This window comes from Rhyacophila brunnea, unplaced genomic scaffold (assembly GCF_057557595.1).
Source record: "Rhyacophila brunnea isolate RB1 unplaced genomic scaffold, BYU_Rbru_1.0 scaffold_10, whole genome shotgun sequence".
Taxonomy (NCBI): Eukaryota; Metazoa; Arthropoda; class Insecta; order Trichoptera; family Rhyacophilidae; genus Rhyacophila; species Rhyacophila brunnea.
Window position 1 is genome coordinate 21,636,099 of NW_028232752.1, and position 20,388 is coordinate 21,656,486.

General features: G+C 36.4%; 1 protein-coding gene across 2 annotated transcripts; it reads right to left on the minus strand.

Moving 5' to 3' along the window:
• Positions 1 to 2,693: 2,693 nt before the first annotated feature.
• Positions 2,694 to 15,961, minus strand: Abi (tyrosine kinase Abl). Of its 2 annotated transcripts, XM_085952382.1 has the most exons (10): positions 15,918 to 15,961; positions 15,360 to 15,422; positions 14,809 to 15,249; positions 12,194 to 12,382; positions 8,108 to 8,274; positions 7,391 to 7,466; positions 6,932 to 7,005; positions 5,213 to 5,332; positions 4,990 to 5,125; positions 2,897 to 3,976 (listed from the first exon to the last, which is right to left on the minus strand). In XM_085952382.1, exons 3-10 carry the CDS (start codon positions 15,239 to 15,241, stop codon positions 3,813 to 3,815), a joined length of 1,359 nt encoding a protein of 452 aa, XP_085808508.1. In that variant the 5' UTR covers positions 15,242 to 15,249; positions 15,360 to 15,422; positions 15,918 to 15,961; the 3' UTR covers positions 2,897 to 3,812. The 2 variants fall into 2 exon arrangements, with proteins under 2 accessions (XP_085808500.1, XP_085808508.1); XM_085952374.1 differs by lacking the exon at positions 15,918 to 15,961 and having other exon boundaries at positions 2,694 to 3,976; positions 15,360 to 15,434.
• Positions 15,962 to 20,388: the final 4,427 nt, after the last annotated feature.

The window sequence follows — 20,388 nt, forward strand, 5'->3', positions numbered from 1 at the left end:
TCCTACTTTTAATAAAAAAAGCTTTTCTCCTTATTCATTTATCACGTTTACATGAATGTTGTATTTACTCTGTGTCTTCATAAATAAAAACAAATGTAAAAAGTAAGGATTCAGAAAGCAGTAGGCTATAAATAATAAGACAACCATGAATTGTGATAGAAAATGATCAATTTAAAATTATTGAAACATGATTTTACTCAGCGATATCATACGATGACAATCTTTCGTGCCACGACAGAGATAATTGACACTCTTCGGTATTTTTTTTTCAATTCCACATGAGCTCATAACTATGCGGCGACATTTTTCTTAGCGCAAAACAACATTTCGGTTGCTAATATTATTTTTTACGGGTGTGAATTCGGCGGAAGTTTACGAAACGTGGCGGTAAAATCAATGACCAGTGATGACTTTTACGAAGTTTTAAATAATTTCGAATCTCTATAAAATTCTAAATATCTATCTGGGGCAGTCTGTAATGAATTGTGTAGTGTTAAAAATTAACTGAAATTTTATATTAAGCTCCTTTCATGATAAATGAAAATGTGCAATGAATTTTGTTGAAATCTTTTGATTGCATGTTTTAAATCGAAAAATATTATTCTAAATACCTTTATCTGAAAATGACTGAAATCTGGCACAGATGTGTTTTGTAAATCATTAGAAAATCTGTCATAATATTTGGCTATTTTGAGTATGATTAAATAGAGTTAATAAAAATCTAATACCTGTCTCCATTCCTTGTTATTTGATTTGCTCAAGACGAATTTTGAGCCATTATTATGATATGTAATAAAAGTGTTGAGTTTACTTAAATATTTTAAGAAATTACTGTTTCCTGTTATCCTACACTAAATAATATTATGTTTACTATTCATTAGTTTATACAAATAATCATCTATGCATTGCCTTTTAGGAAAATTTTGTTAAGCTTTATATACATCATTACATATTTGTAAAAATTAATACTCGTTTAAATCTTTGGTTCGGTAAGCGGGTTTAAACTATAAATATTTAAAGCTGTATTGTGATGAATTTGTGACACGTTTTCGGTGTTGGTGAACGCAACGGTCAACTAGATGCTTTTCTTGCAGTAAACATAATACATAGACGAGCCTCCGAGAGACGAAACATAAGTTAAAGAGGACCATTTTAATAAAGGAATAGAAAATGCACTATATTCTATGAATTATGTATGTATATGTATATAATTTTTGTTAAGAAAACTATCACGTCACAGTTATTGATTTCAAATCCAGATATTTATTATACTCAAAGTACTGTTTTGAAAAAAAATATGACAAATTGAAAATAATACAACTTTATTCCATGTTTTAAATACATACATACAAATGTTATTTTATTACAAAAAAATGCAAGCATAATAATGATTTAACTTGCACTGTATATTTGATTAATATTAAGGTATAATTTATAGTCTGTAAATACACATTTTTCACTAAAACTAATTATTATTCTGTGAACCAGCAATAAAAGCAATTTTTTCAGTGAAATTGAAATGCAATATACTTTTTCTGATACTCCTTTCCACCAAAAATGATAATTATAACAGCTTCAACAGGAAACCGATTATTTAAAAGTAAAACATCATAGTACCTGGCTACAAACAAATACCCTGACAGTATCAAAATATAACCATAACAATCATTCATTATACATAATTACATAAAAATTGATGCAATCTTTTTGGTAAAAGATAATTACAAATGTAACACTTGATCATATCTCAGTCTACCAATTAACTTCTAGTAGAAAAAAACCCCAGTTACATGTTGTTACTGTCATGACATTTGCTACATTCTATCATATTGTTTTTGTTTTTGAAATACTGTTGTTATGAACAAATTAAATTTTGAAATACATACTCAAATTTTTGTGATTTTTTAAAAATAAAAGATTAATAAAAAAAACAATGCTTAAATATTACTGCTAATGCAATTATATTGTAATTATTATCATATTATACCCCGGAAAGAATATTATTTTAAATATTATTTAATAAAGAGAAAAATAAAACTAAAAATTAATGCCTCTATATAATAATACACATTGTTTATTTTTAAAACCATGTCCGATTGTAACATCATAACATGGAACTTTCACAAAATGGAGGTTCTATTAACAGATATTTGTTTTTTTTACGAGTAATGGATGTTAGCCACTTGCTCTACCTATTAGGGCCATACTCTGGTCCAAATACACATTGAAAAACATTATGCGAGTGTCCCAGATTCGGGACTCAAATCCAGAACCCACGCGGAACTGCTCGGCCATCGTCATAATATACATACCTTAACATAAATAAATTAATAGCATACATGTAATTCTAATAAATAACATATTATTATATCATAATTTCAAATACAAGGCAAATATTGCATCTGAAAAATCAGATGTCATTAGGCTCTCGAAAACTTGGCAATATGAATACTGCCAACCGGCTGTCACACATGTGATAGGCCCAATACTTACAGATTTATACAATTTACATCTAGATAGTGATAATGAATTATTACATTATGAGAGAGGCAATTGAAATTGGATGAGGTAATCTTTAAATTCTCTCATAATATGGAAAATTCAACATACAGTAGACTCCCGATCCGGGCTAATTGTGAGGAGCGGCGGCACGGATAAACGAAAAACACGGATAATCCGAACTATGGTTTTTTCTACTACATATCGTGGTTGAAACTAAAATGTGTAACTCCGTTTTAATTGAAAATTGACTTTGAATGCCATCTAGTGGCCGTTGTTAATATCTACCCGTCTTGCAAATGATGTAATTCCAAAACAATTGTAACATTGTTAAATCATGAATGATTTAACACCATTACCATATTTATTATTTGTATACAAAACCATAATGTTTTTTGTCTCTCCTGTAAAAAAGCATTTTTGGAGTTACACAATTTTCTAGTTTCAACGACAAATTATACATTTCTAAAGCAGACAATTATTTTAACATGTTTAATACCCATTATTTATTAAGAAATTGGTGGTGTTTGCTGGAATCTTTTAATGATTTTCTAACATCATTCCGAATTTTCCTAAGAGCTATTAAGTATATCGTTGTATACACCGTATCGTGCACGGATAATCCACAAACCGGTTAATCAGGAGTTAACTGTATTCCCGATTATATTTAATTACACAATGAGCGAAAATGAAGGAACCAAGACTTTTGTATGAAAGAAAATCTTATAACCAATCCAACACTAGTAGGTATAGAGTTACCTACCATTATATCATGGCTGCGGATTTCTCAACAGCAATCTGCAGAACTATAAATTCCCCCTGCACTTTCACGTACATATCTATACTCCTGACCCCCGCTTCTATCATTTACACTAGATACATTCAGTGCTTTTGGCATACTTACTATTGATTGTTTTAAACATCTATTTTAATGATGTTTTGAACTTTTAAAGTCGCAAGACAAAACAGATTTTGGGATACAAGAAAAATGTGGAGAATTATTGAAAATTTAATCAACTCAAGAAATACAATTGATAATAAAAAAAAAATGTTTAAAATATGGTGTATTCAGTGTTACAAAATCCCAGTCATGACAATATGTTGGTTGTACAACAATTTGTGAATTGCCTCTCATTAATTATTAACTCCTACTTTTAAAATTTAAACTAAACTTTGACCGAAACGTGAGTTTGAGAGGAAGAATCTAGCAACATAATAATATGGATTATTATCTACCTCGAACTACCTGTAGTCAATAATATAAACATCTCTCAATACAGTATTGTAAGTAGTTGATAGTCTGTTCATTCAATTCAAACACAAGGTTCGACATAATTGCCGGGGAAGAGTCCAGTGATTCCGTCCATGACTCCCTCCCACCACCCGTCATCATTCTTCTTCAGCACATACACCACGGCGCTCTCCTGGAATGACAGCTCATCCTCTTTATCTGCGTAATAGTCGTAAATCGCCACCACTGAAATCAAACAAATCAACAGATTTCACATGACAAAAATAAATTAATTGAAAAAAAAGTATAGACTTTGAGGAAAATCCACTCTACCAGAGTCTAAATATATGAAAAGGGGTGCTCAAAAAAGGACTAGGTATATTGATTTATAGGAAACCTTACTCTACTTTCACCCACAAGCGTTTCAACACAATTTTAGATTTACTCATAATTCAAATCTATAAATTATTGTTAAATGTACACAGAAGTCGAATATATATTACACCTAGGTTTAACTTTGTAGAGACCTGCGCATCTATTCTATACACAAGACTGCTATCGGCGACTATCGGAGGTAGTTTTTCATATTTTTGTATTGAAGTATTATAATTTTTATAATAAGTTAGTTGTAATTGTTACAATAAGTGTTATGTTTCAACAGCACTTCTGTTGGCTGTGCAAACTTTTAGAGCGAGATAGACAGCTTTGACAGTTTAGACAGCTAACTTATTGTAACAATTATAATACCTCAATACATGATAAACTACCCTCGATAACCGCCGATAGCAGACGATAGCAGTCTTGTATATAGAATAGATGAGCTGGTTGGTATGCATATTTAGAGTGCACCATTTTAGCGCAAATCGAATTTCAATAGTAAATAATAAAAAATTAACAGTGAAAGTCTGCTTCGGTCTAATGAAGATGCTACGTTCCAAGGCATTGAACTGACACTTGAAATGCATCTTGTACAAAACACTAATAAGACCAGTTATCATGTATGGCTCGGAGACCTGGTGCATGACTAAAAAAGCTAGGAAAAAGTATTAGGCTCATTTGAGTGGAGCATGCTGCATGGTATCTTCGGACCCATAAATGACACACGGTTGGGGTGGAGACGAAGATACAATGACGAGCTGTACGTTGTCGTTGTACAGTCGATCCTACCCTACTTAGCCACAATTTCTGGCACAATTTTATGTAATACGTAAACCAAAAATGTTGAATAAATAATAAAATGATCAATGAAGATAAGTAACCTTTCTCAATGTAGTTCTTTGGAACCCATCCAGGGAGATCCTCTTCATCAGGGACAATAGTTGGCATCATACCGGCCACTGAACCTTGACCCGGCTGATAGTGTTGGGAATGTGAAATCATCACGCCTTGACTTCCCTGCACAAATTAGATAAATAAGTCCACAGTTAATAAAATTAAATGAAATACACATGGACAGATAATAAGGTTTAATTATATTGGCACCTGAAGCAGATGTGCCTGGCGGGGACGGCCGAAAGCGGCGTGCTCATCTTCATCCGGAGGAGGGGGAGGCGGCAGAGGCGGTGACACTGAGCCTCCGCGACCACTCGTTGCTGACAACCGCTACAAACAAAATGAAAACGTTATTCAATTCATAATAATTACATATTGCAGTCTTTTTAAATATAACATGCCAATGATACAAAATTACTGTATTGCATCGATTATAAGACGCACTGCTAATTTTAAATATTAATAAAAACTAAATCATCATAAAAACTTATTACGAAGATAAAACTCATGACAAGAAGAAGCAGTATATTACTCATGTATTTTCGTCGGCAAATCTCCGTCAGAGTCTAAACATTTTTCAGATTCTGTTCGTGTACCGTTTTTAAAAAAAAAAAAAAAAAAAAATTCGGTTAGGTACATGTTCAAACACATGCGTTAACATGATATTAAACCCTACTTCGTTTATCATATGTCAATTAATAGCTACGGCCGTATATTGTAGCTTAGCCACTGGGAAATGCCAATGGAAATGGCGTATTTCAAAAAAATACTACCTTATTCTTAGGTCAATAATTATTATAAAGCAAACATTATTCATAGGATGTTTATCACATTTGAATGGTCAAAGACATAGCTTGTAATCAGTATCTTTAGAATTATCTTCAAATGTGTTGATCGTGCCCATTTTTGAATAATAAAATGTCTAATTCTTGTCAAATTTGGGATCAAAGATTATAAAATATAATATTTTATCGTAAATATGTCACAATATAATGTTAATTATAATAATATATTATAATAATATAACATTAATTTTACTAATGGTTTAGTAAATGCGTTTAAAAATTAATAAACCTAAAAAATCTTAACACCACTTCACATGGACCTACTGAAATATGACTATATTCTAAAACATTAGAGCGAGAGGTTTAAAATAACACTATTTTATGTAATAAAAATACTTTATGCAGTCATCAAATGAATACGTGTATTAATTAAGGCGCTAAGTACCAAAAACAAAAAAACTGACATTTTTATAGAAAAGTGTTCTACATACTAACGCCAATAACTTCAGCTATGGTTTAAGTGGCTCACACAAGTCAAAAAAATACAGCAAAATATTTAAACCTGTCGACGTTGTACGTCCGTTGGCCTGTTTTATTTATAATGGTGTAAATAGCACTACAGTGGTATAAACCTCATTCAATATAAAATGGCTGACGATGGTGTGTTGACACTTGCGAGTTCTTAATACCTAAAATTATAGAAGCTGCCGTGATTGCTTCACACTGTAAAACCACATTTTTCAAAAGGTCTGCTTCATGAAATTTTACTGCAATGACTCGGTATTTTGTAACTACAGGCAATACTACTTTTTGGTACTTAGAGCCTTAATTAATACACGTATTTAAATATTTAAAATAAATATGGAGGACAATAAGGTTTCAAAATTATATAAATAGATTATCTACAACGTTTAAGGAATGTCCAGGGTTATGCTCTGAAAATATCATAAAAGCTCCATTTTTACCTAAGCTGAGCATGTGGGCCGTTAATAGATAAAACGTGATATGTTATCTTATAATTGATGCAATATGGTAATTTAGCAGACTGTATGAAAATCATGTAATTATGTAATTCAATGACTAATTTTTCTATTATTCAAATGATTTTAATTAAACAGTGAGCAATCTAATGATCTATACTTACAGTTCCATGTCCAGAGTGCAACGGATGCTGTCCGTGATCCTGGCCATCCGAACCAATCAACGGAGAAGGAGGGGCTGTAATTACAGTTGAAACAATAGTCAATTAACAAAAGTTCAATAAACCAACCATTTTTATTTTAATGAGTCTGCAATCCAAAAAAGATCTTGTTTGCCCAGCCTTAGCTGATTTTTGTTTTACACGAAATAGACGATAGCCACTTTCTCAACCAGACACACATCTGAATGCCAAACCCAGGATTTGAACCTGAGACCCACAACTTTATAAACTGACACGTTACATCTCGGCTATCATGGATGCAAAGCAACCAATTCTGACACAATTTTAAACCCTAAAAATTCAAAATTATTCTATGGTATGACAAATTAAAACAAGCTTTTCACAAACATGTTTAAGATGTGAAAATTGGAAACGAAATACATAGAATATAAAAATTCTTACGTGGCATACTGGAATGTAGATCCTGTTGATTATATGATGAAGAAATAGAATGTTGCGTAGGATGCACTGTCCCAACCTTTAAAAATAATACAATTTTATTAGCACCAAAAAAGAGCTGCATATCGCTTCTTTCCGTGACCAAATCGTAGCCTCAATATAAACTTGAGGTCAATTCTGCTCAAAGGCGACTCCGCAAATCAGAGAACTGGGCATGAGGAAGGTGTGATGGACTTACACCATTTCCCCTTGATTTACAATACTATTATTGATGTGCTACATAATATAACATGTGAAATCTATAAAAGTTTAAAAGCACACAGGAATTATAAAATTGTATATGTTCTAAATAAATTAATACACGTGACATGAACCCGAAATCAAGTCAACGGTCGCTTTGAAATATGAAATTAAGTCCACATATCTATCGCGTGAGCGTGTTATGCTCAATTTGTCTCTCTCTCTTACTCTTTATTTGAAACGTTTGCGCAAGAGTTTTTAATTCACAAAAAAATTGTAGATAGTTTGTTATTTACGCACCAAAAAACAAGAATTACAAACCAACAATCCCATAGAAAAACATTTGTCACCATTGAAACTATATAGATACAAGTACAGTTAGCTTGCACTTTGGTTAAACAAGTCAAGGCAAATGTCAAATGAACATTTCCTATTAAATCTTTACCACTGATACATTTATAGATTTTGATTCGCTCTGACCTGGGGATGAGCAATGGGCAGCGTGGAGTAGCCAGGACCTCGCCGACCACCGGAGTTAGTGGAAGTGTGATGCGGATGACCCAGCGGGAAGTTAGGCGCATAGTGTGACGGCACTTGGGGCGGGGCCACAGCCGGCGGAGTACGATATTCCCGTGAACCACTTTTTCCTGAAAACAATATAATAATTGTTATACAATATATAAAAAGTTCATAATAATTGTGTTGACTGAAACCTGTACATAGAACCTAAAAGTAGGTCTGTACATTTTGGTTCGGCAAGTTGAAAGATATATCTTAAGACCAATTTATCACCAGAGCTTGTTTACTTTGAACCAGCAGCTTTATTCAGCGTACCTGGCTAGTTCAATCTACCGCGCTGAGATTAGAGAGTACACAGTTACTCAACGGCGCAGTAATCAATCTCATTGTTCACGAAACAGGGAAAATTAGTTGTGCAACTTCCCTCGCACATGTGTATTATAACAAATTATTTAGGTTCTAATGGATTTCAATTCAAATTCCTAAAAGTACCCTCCCACGGTCGATGGTTCTATTAAAATTATTTAGGTTTTTTTAGAATGCACATGAGCACTAGAGAATAGAGTAATTTCAGTATTGACATTTGACATTATAAAATCAAAATTACTGAACAAAAAATTACCTAAGCTCTGAAATCTAAACGAAGCCTTTATGAAACTAACGGTATGGAATCCTAAGTATTTTTTATGCAATTAATACGATTTCTATATACTATTTAATGATAAGACGTACACGAATTTAATGATCTCGCTCGTGCCTTACAGAGGTCACAGATAAAACACAGATATATTGCGACAAGCATCATGACCCGCGTCACCATTTTGCGGATTTGAACATGGGTTCAGTAGAAATATCATTCATCGCGGATACAACCATTTTAATTTCAATACAACACACTCGCGGCAGGTTCGAATAAAACTGCAGGATGTCCACAGCATAATATGTATACAAAAGTAAATAAATATCCATGGCAAGACAATGCAATGATTTTAGATTAAATATGATAATTATTATTCACCCTCGTAGACGCCAAATCTAATCAACAGTTGAATTCACTAGGGAAATTTTCACTAATACTTTTTACGCAGCATCAAGACTTGGAAGCCAGAGGCATAATATTCCATAAATCAATTCAACTATTGGCATATGCTGATGATATTTAAGTCATTGCCCGGTCCCCATAAGCCCATACGGTTATATCTCCATAAAGTCAACCGCAGCAAACATGGGACTCTGGATAAACGAAAGTAAAACAAAATACATGCCAGTTCTCCACAGTGTAACAGAAGATAACAACACCTTTATCATTGGCGGCGATGCTTTTGAAACTGTGGATTCATTTGTTTATCTAGGACCCCTAATCACAAACACTAATAACACAATAGACAAAATAAAACGCCGAATCACCAGTGGCGGCTCGTCCATATACACTGCGGAACTGCAGCACCCCCAAGCAAATTGAGAAAAATGTAATATTATAATATACATAAATTTATGTATATTATATGAAAATATCAATATTATTTAAGCGTGAATTAAGCTCGCCTGCGCACCAATACATCCAATAATTATTATACACCGAGGTACTGCAGTACCGTTTTCAAATGAATATGCTCGAATGGGTGAAGGAGGGGTGCGGGGAGCGGGGCGAGCGGGGCGAGCACGCGACAGCGGAGGAAAGAAATATAGCTGTTAAAATTTATTTCTGCAAGCAATTTATGCAAAGCTCTTTATTTTAATTACTTATTAATATAATTAATAATTTATATTTAATTTTGATTTTAATAGTAAAATATAATCCAAATAAACTTTTTTTTTATTTTTAATCAACCGCAGCACCCCCAGATATCTTATCCACGAGCCACCACTGCGAATCACCCTTGCCAACATCTGCTATTTTGGTCTCCAAAGGCTTCTAAAGAACATGGCACCCTCAAGGAAAACCAAAACAACCTTATATAAAACTCTCCTGCGCCCAGAATTAACGTATGGATCAGAATGCTGGGCAATCAGCAAACAGGATGAGAGGAATATGGATTTCTTTGAGAGGAGAGTTTTGAGAAGAATTTTTGGGGCTGTTCAAGGAAGTGGCATTTGGAGGTCAAGGTATAATGAGGAGCTGTACATACTTTATAGGGGCGAAAAGATCACGCGGCACATGAAAATGCAGAGATTGCGCTGGGTCGGCCACGTGCATAGAGTGTTGGAGGATATAACAACAAGGCAGGCTATGTACGTAGCTCCCGAGGGCGTGAGAATACCTGGACGGCCGAAATTGAGATGACTGGACTGCGCCACATGAGATTTAAAAATGCTCAGTCAAAGCAACTAGAGAGTGTCACCGGCAGTTACTACTATTTGACCATACTCAAAAACATTTACTAAAATGACATGGCAGAGTTGATCAATAATCTGATATCAAGACTCAAGAGAGTTGTTACTAATGATAAATATATATATATATAGTAGACATAGGCTGATGTGGTGCTGTGGGTGAGGTAATATGGGGACTTCGCTGCACTGCAATATACCCAACTTTTTTCACATTCAAAAAAAATCAAAAAAATTAATGCCATGGTACCGCTAAATGCCCTGTTGACGATTTTTGATGCATGTTAATGATTATATAAATAAATGTTTACAGTCCCAGGGACACCATTTTTCTTCATCCAATCATGCTGAAATTTCACAATACAGTATAACCTCGTTTTTACGTGGCCGGAATTCACGTTTTCCCGGCAATTGCATGTAATTTTTTCAGTCCCGATGTATTTCAGTACATTTAATACCCGCACTTACGTTTTTCTTTCCCGCGATTTACGTCGGAAATATTCAAAATATGTGAGTTACGCGCGCTTCTGAAGAACTGTCTGATGAAAAAGAGGTTGATAATCTAACAAAAGAAGAAGCAATAAGGTTCACCGAGGGTTTAAAAAGCTACTTTACAAGCTTTGCTGATATTCAAGATGACACTTTTAAATGTTTATAAAGTCTTGAAAGAGAATTACATAACAAAAAAAACAAAAATGCAACAAACTAATATAAATGACTTTTTCAATAAAAATTTTAATTGAATGTTGTTTTTTAATAAAATGTTATTTTTTTAGAAACATAAAATTTAAATGTTCTTTTTTTCAATACCCCCGTTTTACATTTTCCCTCCAATTCGGTTTTTTTTTCCAGTCCCTTAAAAAACGTAAAATAGGGGTTATACTGTATTTATTTCTTCATCAAATGCAGCCAATCTGGGTGGAAGAAGATATAGAAATCAAAAAAAAAAAAAAGAAACACGAGTGAAAAGCAAGCATCCAGTAGGTACACAACTCCGGGCACAAATTTGAACTATACTACTGATTGGACATGCTGGAAGACCAGATATCCTGTTATATTAATTTTTATTCTGGCAGTGAAATATCACGTTTCGAATTTGTATTTTTTTAACATTGGAATAAATTATTATTTTTATCAACTGTGGTTTGAATCATATCCTCTCATTTGGCAGGCAATTTAAAAAAAAAAAAAACACGGTGGAGAGATAACAACTACATACTAAATTATTTATTGATACATCCTATGTTTAATTCTACAAATTAACTAATATCCGAGGCCGTCTATTATAGTCAGGCAGCGGCATGAAACTGCGGTTGATCGTAGTGCTAATTAAAAACGATGACTGCTTCATATTAAAAAGATTGGTAATACATTAATAATATGAATAAAATATACAATTGAAAATCTTCATTTACTGTGAACAGGTTACCGCATTCAACTATCACTACCAGAGGAACTCGCAATTAAGTGCTGCGGCCTGACTATAGATGACCTTGCCGATTTCTCATTATTCCATCATCACGATGGCATAATTTGGATCCGAACGACATACACCAGCATTTGATTATCACTGCTTTATACCTTCACTTTGCCATAAATTACGCAAGGAAATATTATTTCAATAAGCATCATAGATCATCAGCTTCAATACCAACATTCAATACAGAACAGTAAGTACCCTTGAGGAAAATAGGTCAATGAAGTAATCCAACAAACCTAGAGTGCCGACAAGCATACCGCCCTTGGAGAGAGTTCCAGCAGGGGTTGGAGCGCGGGCAGTCTGCGGAGGAGTAGGGGGTTTAGTGGTGGGGGCGGGTAGTGTTGCCGCCGCCTGAGATGAGATTCGCTGACGCTGGCGAGGGGTTCCACCTCCACGTCCTGATCCGTGACCGATATCGTCCAGAGCTAACAAAATTAAAATACAAGAAATAAATAATATAAAAGGACCTGAGAAGTTCACCACGCCCCACAATTGTGCGTAGGGATACAGTATCAAAAAAATTAATAGAAATAGTAATAAATAAAAATCTGCTTCCAAAATCGACTTTCATTAACTTTCAGAAATATTTAATCCCATCAGGAAATCAAAAATTATAAAAATAATCATTAACATGTTAGATTGACTTTCTACTTCTTTTTTGATTGATGATGAAATTGAATAAATTATATCTACTGACGCTGTTAGCTTCTTTTAATTAGAAGATAAAATGCAAAAAACTATATCTAAAATAATGAATTGCTAATGATTGCAATGTTTTTCTATGCAGAGTAGGTACGGTACGTAAATTCTTCCAAACAATTTTATAAATATATGTAGGTGGATTTTTTTGTTATAAAATATTAATGTTTTAATAGATACATATTAATTCTATTTATACATATTTGTTAATGAACACCGATATTCAATAAGAAATACAGATAATGATATTTTCCTTAGTCTGTAGTTCTTTAGGAGACAAAGTCATGATTGAACAAAACCGCATGATTTCAATTTTAATTTGTGATTAGTAGACAAGACAGCCTTAACTAAAGTTTAGCTGATTCTTGAGTGCCTAACATAATAATATTATTATAGTTCAACACCAACATAATCCAAACTGAGAAACACAAAAAAAATGCATTCGTGCTTGTGCCCACAGACACGATTTGAGTCAGACAACCGGAAATATTGGGTACATCTAGAGATTATAAGTATAATGATGAAGTGTTCCAATTGTTGGAAGAATATTTCTAAACTTGTAGTCCCAAAAATAATTCCATTAGGTAGGTACCATTGTGCCCAGGTGCAATGGCATGGCGGATCGAGCAGTTAAAATAAGATAAACAGACTTAGATAGAATTTTATTTTATAATGAACTAATCTAGTGTTTCCTGACTAATAAAATTACAAGGTAAAAAGAACTTTTAATATACAACATTTTTAAATTCTGTTGAACTATATAAACTTGACTTGACTTGAGTAGCTTAAACGATCAAAAAAATTTGTACTTGACATGTCATTGATTTCCATAGTAACGCACGTATATATTAATATAATTAATTTAGTTGCTAGGACCCCAGACCCCTAGCAACCAATAATGGTGTCGAAATAACTTTTCGTACAAAACAGAATTAACTGAAAATGAATTCAATTCTACTTAAAGATGGCAAAAAGTATTAAAATAATGCATTGGGATCGTGTTCTGATATATTCTAAAAGTTTCAAATGTCTAGCTAGTCGGGAAGTTAGTTAAAAATCGATTGCAAGATTTGTACCAGACAAAGAACCACCGGTCAAATAAGAATACGAGCTAAGAAAAACGTTGTAAAATGGCTGGTTCTTGTCCGTTTAAGGTTGTACCTCAGTTGAGGCACGGTCTAAAAAGATTGTGGCTAGGCGATGCGCGGATTGCGGGTCGCGGGTGCAAATGACGCATGCCAAACGAAATATAATTTGTCATATAAATCCAACATACATCCATTTTATGTTCTGTTTATTGTTCTATTAGTAACAATAATAATATATTCATTCTTATCAGTCATTTTTTCTTTTTAAAGTAAATGGGTAACGTTTTTAGTCATCTTTACACGATTTAAGAATTAATACGCCCGTCGCCATCACGAAACAAAGTGAAGTGTTTCCAGCTCGACATTCTCTCTCAGAATGCGAGCGAGTCCAAAATTTCATCGCGCCTATAGTTGAAAATTATTTGCCGTTTCACTTGATGTATCACCTTAAGGGAAGCCAGCGGCAAACAAATCTTGAAAATAGCCAATATACTGGATTATTTGTTAGGTTAGGTTAGGTTAGGTTAGGTTTTCATTCTTGAATTCATGAAGTTTGCCAAAATCGGCTATGAAAATTAGGGCGGTTCCCGCCTGGCTTCCAGTAAACTGACATGTACCAAATGGCTATTTATCCAATTTGGCGAAGAGTCACATCTTACTTGGCTACCACAAAAAGGAATCACGATACTTCATATTATGATGAAGAGTGCCGACAATTCAATAATTCAAGTGGATTTATTTAAGAATACAAAAAATCTCTAAAAATACAAGGTATACCTTTAATTTTACCTCGCGGAGTTCTGGAGTTCCACGGAATACCGTTTGGGAAACACTACAGTGTAGAACATAACACCGCTCTTAACCTCAGGGATAGATTGGGGGTCATGACGTATAGTACTCTACTCTACCAATTATATTTTCACTGGTGTGAAGTTAGAAGGATAGTTCGTACTTGTCAAAGTACGATACCGCTAATTGTACCAATGAAAACAAGGCTTTATAATATGATGGACGCACTGCTAACAGTAATATTATATTAATTATAATGCAGAATACATACTTACATGTATAATCTATACTCTTGCGTACATATTTAATGGGCTTTTCAGGATTGACTGGAGCAATAATTTTATATTGACGATTGGTGACTTTATTGGCTGTTAAAACTCCGATCTCTCTTCGAGCAACCTTCTCCTTGTGAATCATAACTGTTTGAGCAATGTGATTCATCTGGCTCTCCATTTCAGCCAGCTGAATGGTCTGAGAGTCCAAAAGCTGCAGAAAGTTATAAGCGAGAGTGTTTATCTGGTAAGCGACACTAGCCAAAGATTGCGTTGTATAATTCTTGGTGCTTTCCAACGCGATTCGCTTGTTTTCAGACTGAAAGTAGTTCGCTTCGCAGTACTCCGCCACTCTTTCTAGATTTGTATGACTGTCCGTGAGATTGTTTCTACCTTCAGGTATCTCCACTTGCAAGAGAGCCGCAAGTTCAGCCATGGTGAATTCTTGATCATGGAAAAAAAGCACGTTGCAGGATTGAAAGGATACGACTTAATAAGCTATGAGTGGTATAAGCATGGCAAATCAAAATTCATTTACAATTGTCAGTACTTACAAAGTGTTTCAAATTAATAGGGTATAAATTATTAGTCAATCTGACAGGATGACAGCAACGACGCTCCCACGGACCAGTGTTGCCATATTTTAAAAGTGGAATTATAGTACAGAGCCTCCAAAATTATAGTATTTGGAGATAAAATATAGTACGCGTTGTCATCTGTTGAAAATGAAAATTTTCCCAATTTTTCATAGTCGGCTCGTTTTTATTAGGAAAAAAAATATTTCGCCGCGGGCCGCAGGTTCCCAAATTTTCATGGTCGGCTCGTTTTTTTTAGGAAAAATATTTCGTCGCGGGCCGCAGGTTCCCAAATTTTCACGGTCGGCTTGTTTTTTTTGGGAAAAATATTTCGCCGCGGGCCGCAGATTTCCAAATTTTTGAAGACCACTCGATTGCGAAATGGCAAATGCAGAATTATAGTACTTTTATATAAAATTATAGTACGATTTTCAAAATTATAGTATTTTGGGCGTATTATACCTATTTTATATCTTACATAGTACGCGGACCAAAATTATAGTACAAATACTATAATTATAGTACGGTTGGCAACACTGCCACGGACCCTCCCATTAGTCCAGTGTTGCCATCTTTTCTACGTGGAATTATAGTACAAAACCTACAAAATTCCCTTGAAGAAAAAATATAATAACTACGCGTTGTCACCATTCTGTTGAACATGTATATAAGTAGGTTTTTTGTTTCTGAGAAAATAACGGAGAATTTGAGAAACTCCGAGACCCTTTTTAGGTACCTACCTCTTCCGACCAAAAATGCTAACCGAAGAAATTCAAGATCAAGGGATTTTTTTTACGGTTTTCGAGCAATATTGTTCTCCAAGTTCTCCAAATCTTCTTATATTGTGAAATTATAGAACTTTGCACGAATTTATCGAACAGAATATCGAAATTTTAGTACTTTTTACATATTTTTTCCGATAGGTACCTATTCAAAATTATAGTAGTTTGGGCGTACTATACCTGTTTTATATCGTACATAGTACGCAGACCAAAGTTATAGGCAACACTGCAGTCCTCAATACGTCGTCAAATTGTTACCAGGTGACACCATAGACTAATATACTATTTATTATATAGACAACGTATGAATATTGTGACCATGTATCCATGATACTAAATTAGCTAAATAGACCAATATTGAAAGAAGTTTTACCTACCATTAAAACTCTTATTATTCTTGTTGACTCTGAAGTCCCTTGAGATGTTGATCGTATTTTTTGCCCTGTGTTCTTCTGTGCTGGCGCCTTTTTACCCCCTTTTCTTCTCGATTATTTATCTCTCTGGTTGTTTAGCAGGCTGGCAAGACTGACGCTTCTATCGTAGCGTCCTTTGTCTTTGGTTATTCAATTGGATATGTCTCAAGGAAACCAGGTAGGTGTTCTCTGGACTTCAGAGTCAACAAGAATAATAAAAGTTTTAGTGGAAGGTAAAACTCCTTTCATTATTCGCTATTGTCTCTGAAGTCCCTTGAGATATATGTTTGTTATCACCTGGTAAAGCAAGATAGATCCTGCAAGATAGGGTGGATGAACCTAACATGAGAATTAGGTATAACATCTCCTTGCTTTTAGGCTCAGTGCACCGGGCTGAACAGAGAGGTCAACATATTTTGTTCCCCCGCTGTAGAAGTCTGTGTGTCTATCGGTCTCTGGTAAAATGTTTTAAAAGTAGCTTCTTGGCGCCAATTACCTCTCTGCAGGATGTCATCTATGTGGTAATTCTCTAACCAATTAAGAGAGGCGACTGCTGATTGAGTACTGCCTGATGATTGATGTACCCCTGCATCAGCGAGTACTGACTTCACCCAATTTCCGATGACTGCTCGAGTCGTAGGTTTTGGAGGGCCTCTTGACGAGATAAATAATGCCGGAATATTACCACCCTCTTCTCTTCTCTCATTGGAAACGCAGATAAGTTTTCGTTGCCAAAATACTGGATCGATATTTTGGCAACTGGAAGCGCTTAATTTCCATCCGGATTGGCGGTGCCTTGATGTGTCTGTCTTGGAACCAAACACTGCCCATAGAATTATATGGTCGCCATTATCGACTAGGCCATTATCCGCTACACTGAGTAGGGTAAGGTCATGAACCCGTCGTCCCGATGCGAGTAATAATAATATAGCTGTTCTGCGTGAAACTTCATATAGGTTGTATACTAGTGGTGTTGTTTTCTTGAGGTAGTCCACGATTATTCTTGAATCCCAAATCAGTGGTTTTGTAGGTCTAGTCTTGCGGGTGGAAATGGCTTTTAACATATGACGCACTACTATGTTACAGCTGATGTCTTTACTGATCATAGGTTTGCAAAAGGTAGCTATGGCTGACTTATGTACAAGAATAGTATTATATGAAAGACCTTCCTTATTGTATAAGTGACCCAGGTATCTAGCCACTTCAATCGGCTCGGGGGTATTATAACTTATCGTGTTGGCCATGCACCATGTCTTCCATTTGTCCCATGCAGGTCTATAAGTCTTCAAAGTGGATGGTCGCCAGCCGGAAGTGAGAAGTGATCTGTCCTCTACCGACCAGCTAGAAACTAACTCTGCCTACCCAAAATTATCCATAACTGGAGTGATAGGTCCCGGACTTGTGGAGGTGGATGGTTTGTCACCGTATCCACTAGAAATGACTCCAAGTGCGGGATCGGGTAGGGGGATTCCAGTGATCTCTGCTGTAGGTCTGCGCTCCAAAAACACTTCTTCCACCATGGGGCCACTAGTAAATATTTTCCCCTTGCCATGTTCAGGTGTGCCAATACTTGTGGAATTAGATTCGGTGGCGGGAATATCCAGGCCAGTTTGAAGTCCTACTGTCGACTGAAGGCATCGTGGAACAGTCCAAGGGCATCGTTCGGATTTCGTGAGACATACGTTGCGACAACATGGGCTGTGTTGGATGCGAACAGGTCTACGTCTAGGAAATAGGGGAGCTGTAGCCACCATAACTACGAGCCATTCTGGGATAATTTTGCTGCGTGAGAGATGGTCTGCACCGCAGTTGTATTTTCTTGGAAGATATTGTGTAGTCAATGATATACTGGCCTGGTTGGCGATTTCCAGGATCTGTCGGCAAAGACTTAGTAGGGTTGCGGACTTTGTGCCCCCTTCGTTGTTGATGTAGGCCACCACTGTTTTGTTGTCGGTTTGTAGGAGTAATTCTGATCCCCTGAGCGGTTTTCGGTTGGAGTGCCACGTGGATTGGCGTTTTGTCCATGTACCTGATAGGTGGTACTCATCTAACTGCGCACCCCAGCCTGAATCAGCTGCGTCTTTGGTTAGGAAGTGATTGTAGGTTGCCCTGTGAATCTTTCCTGAGGAGCCCACCGCTCGAATCCACCACACGATGTCCTCTCGAGCTTGTGGTGGAATCGATGTTGTTTTGTGAGGGTGGCTCCTTAATAATTGAGTGCTCGTACGTTGTAGACGTCGGCAATGCATCCTCAGCTGTGGAGTGACGAAGGTTGCAAAGTTGAGTCGCCCGAGGAGGCGTTGAGCCTGTCTGAGCGACCAACTGCTTTTTTGGATCTGCAATTGCAGGTGGTGACGAAGTGATGTGCACTTCTCTGTTGATAGATATTTCCGATTGTTGTGAGTATCCCACGTGATACCCAAGAACTCCCGCTGTTGGCTTGGAATCAGACAAGATTTTTTCTTGTTGATTATCAAGCCTAGTGCCTGCATGAAATCTAATATGTAAATCAGTTGCGACAGAAGAATCTCTCTGGACTGGTTTGCCATCAGAAAGTCGTCTAAGTAAGCGACGATTCTCATACCTTTTCCCCGGAGGTGTTCGGCCACCCAGTTTGTTAATGAGGCAAACAGTCTTGGTGCTGCCAACAGTGCGAACGGAAGGCACGTGAATTGAAGGAGTTCTCCTTGGTAAACTAGCCGAAGAAATCAGCGATGTTGTATAGCTATAGGTACATGTAGGTACGCTTGGCTTAGGTCTATTTTTACTAACCAGTTCCCTTTGCAGGAATGTTGGGACCTTGAAATGGTGGAACAGTTTGAACGGCCTTGGTTGTAGGAAACCGTTTAGGCGTTTTAGGTTGAAGACGGGCCGTTGACTGCCGTCTTGCTTCCTTACTAGGAACAGGGTTGAGAGGAAGCTCGGAGATGGTTTTGCCGATTCCAATACTCCCGATTTCTTCAGTTCCGTGATTTGTGAAGTGATCTCCGGCGATTGTCGCGTTTGGAAATCCTTCTGGAATTGTACGGAAGGCATTATTAGAGGGGGTTTCTTTATAAACGGAATACGGGTTCCCGTTATTATTTTTAATAATGGTGGTGGTGCACCCATGGCATGCCAGATTCCTGGAAATGCTGGAGGCGTCCCCCTTTGAACGTGGTGAGGGAGACCCGGTCACCTGCGTCTAGGGTAAGTGCCCCTCGCACCAATCTCTGGGAAAACCACGGTTGGATGGGCGTGGGCATCTCGGCAAGCCACCCCTAACCTGATCTGGTATCCTCCTCGTGTATCCCTGCCTCCGAAAGGTGTCCTTGTGTTCACCTGACGAAGTGCTAGGTTGACTCTCCTTACCCTGGTCAACCACTTTAGTGGTCTGATCGAAGACCTTCTCACGACCCCGACCTCTTTCTAGGAACACCACCAGTTTATCTTTATTGAAGATATGTTCGGCGCTAGGTGGGATTTTGTTAAGAGCCTCTCGCGTGAAGGTGTCTTTTGTAATGGAGAGGATTTTCTTGCGCCTCGTCTGAACCAACTCTGCCCGTTTTCCACAAAGGATTCGGGTGATGTCCTCAGACATCTTGTTGAGTGCTGAAGAGGCCCCGAACTCCTTTACGACCGTCTCAAAAAGAGCCATACCGATGGTGTGGTCGCTGACAGAGTCGACCACTCGCTGTAACGCGTCCCGAATACACTCTTTTTGAGCATTGCATTTTGGCGGCCGGCAATCGTACGCTCCATTAGATATATCGTTTGCAATGAACGATCGTAGGGGCGTAACTCATCGTTGAGTCCCAACTCAACGAAAGACGG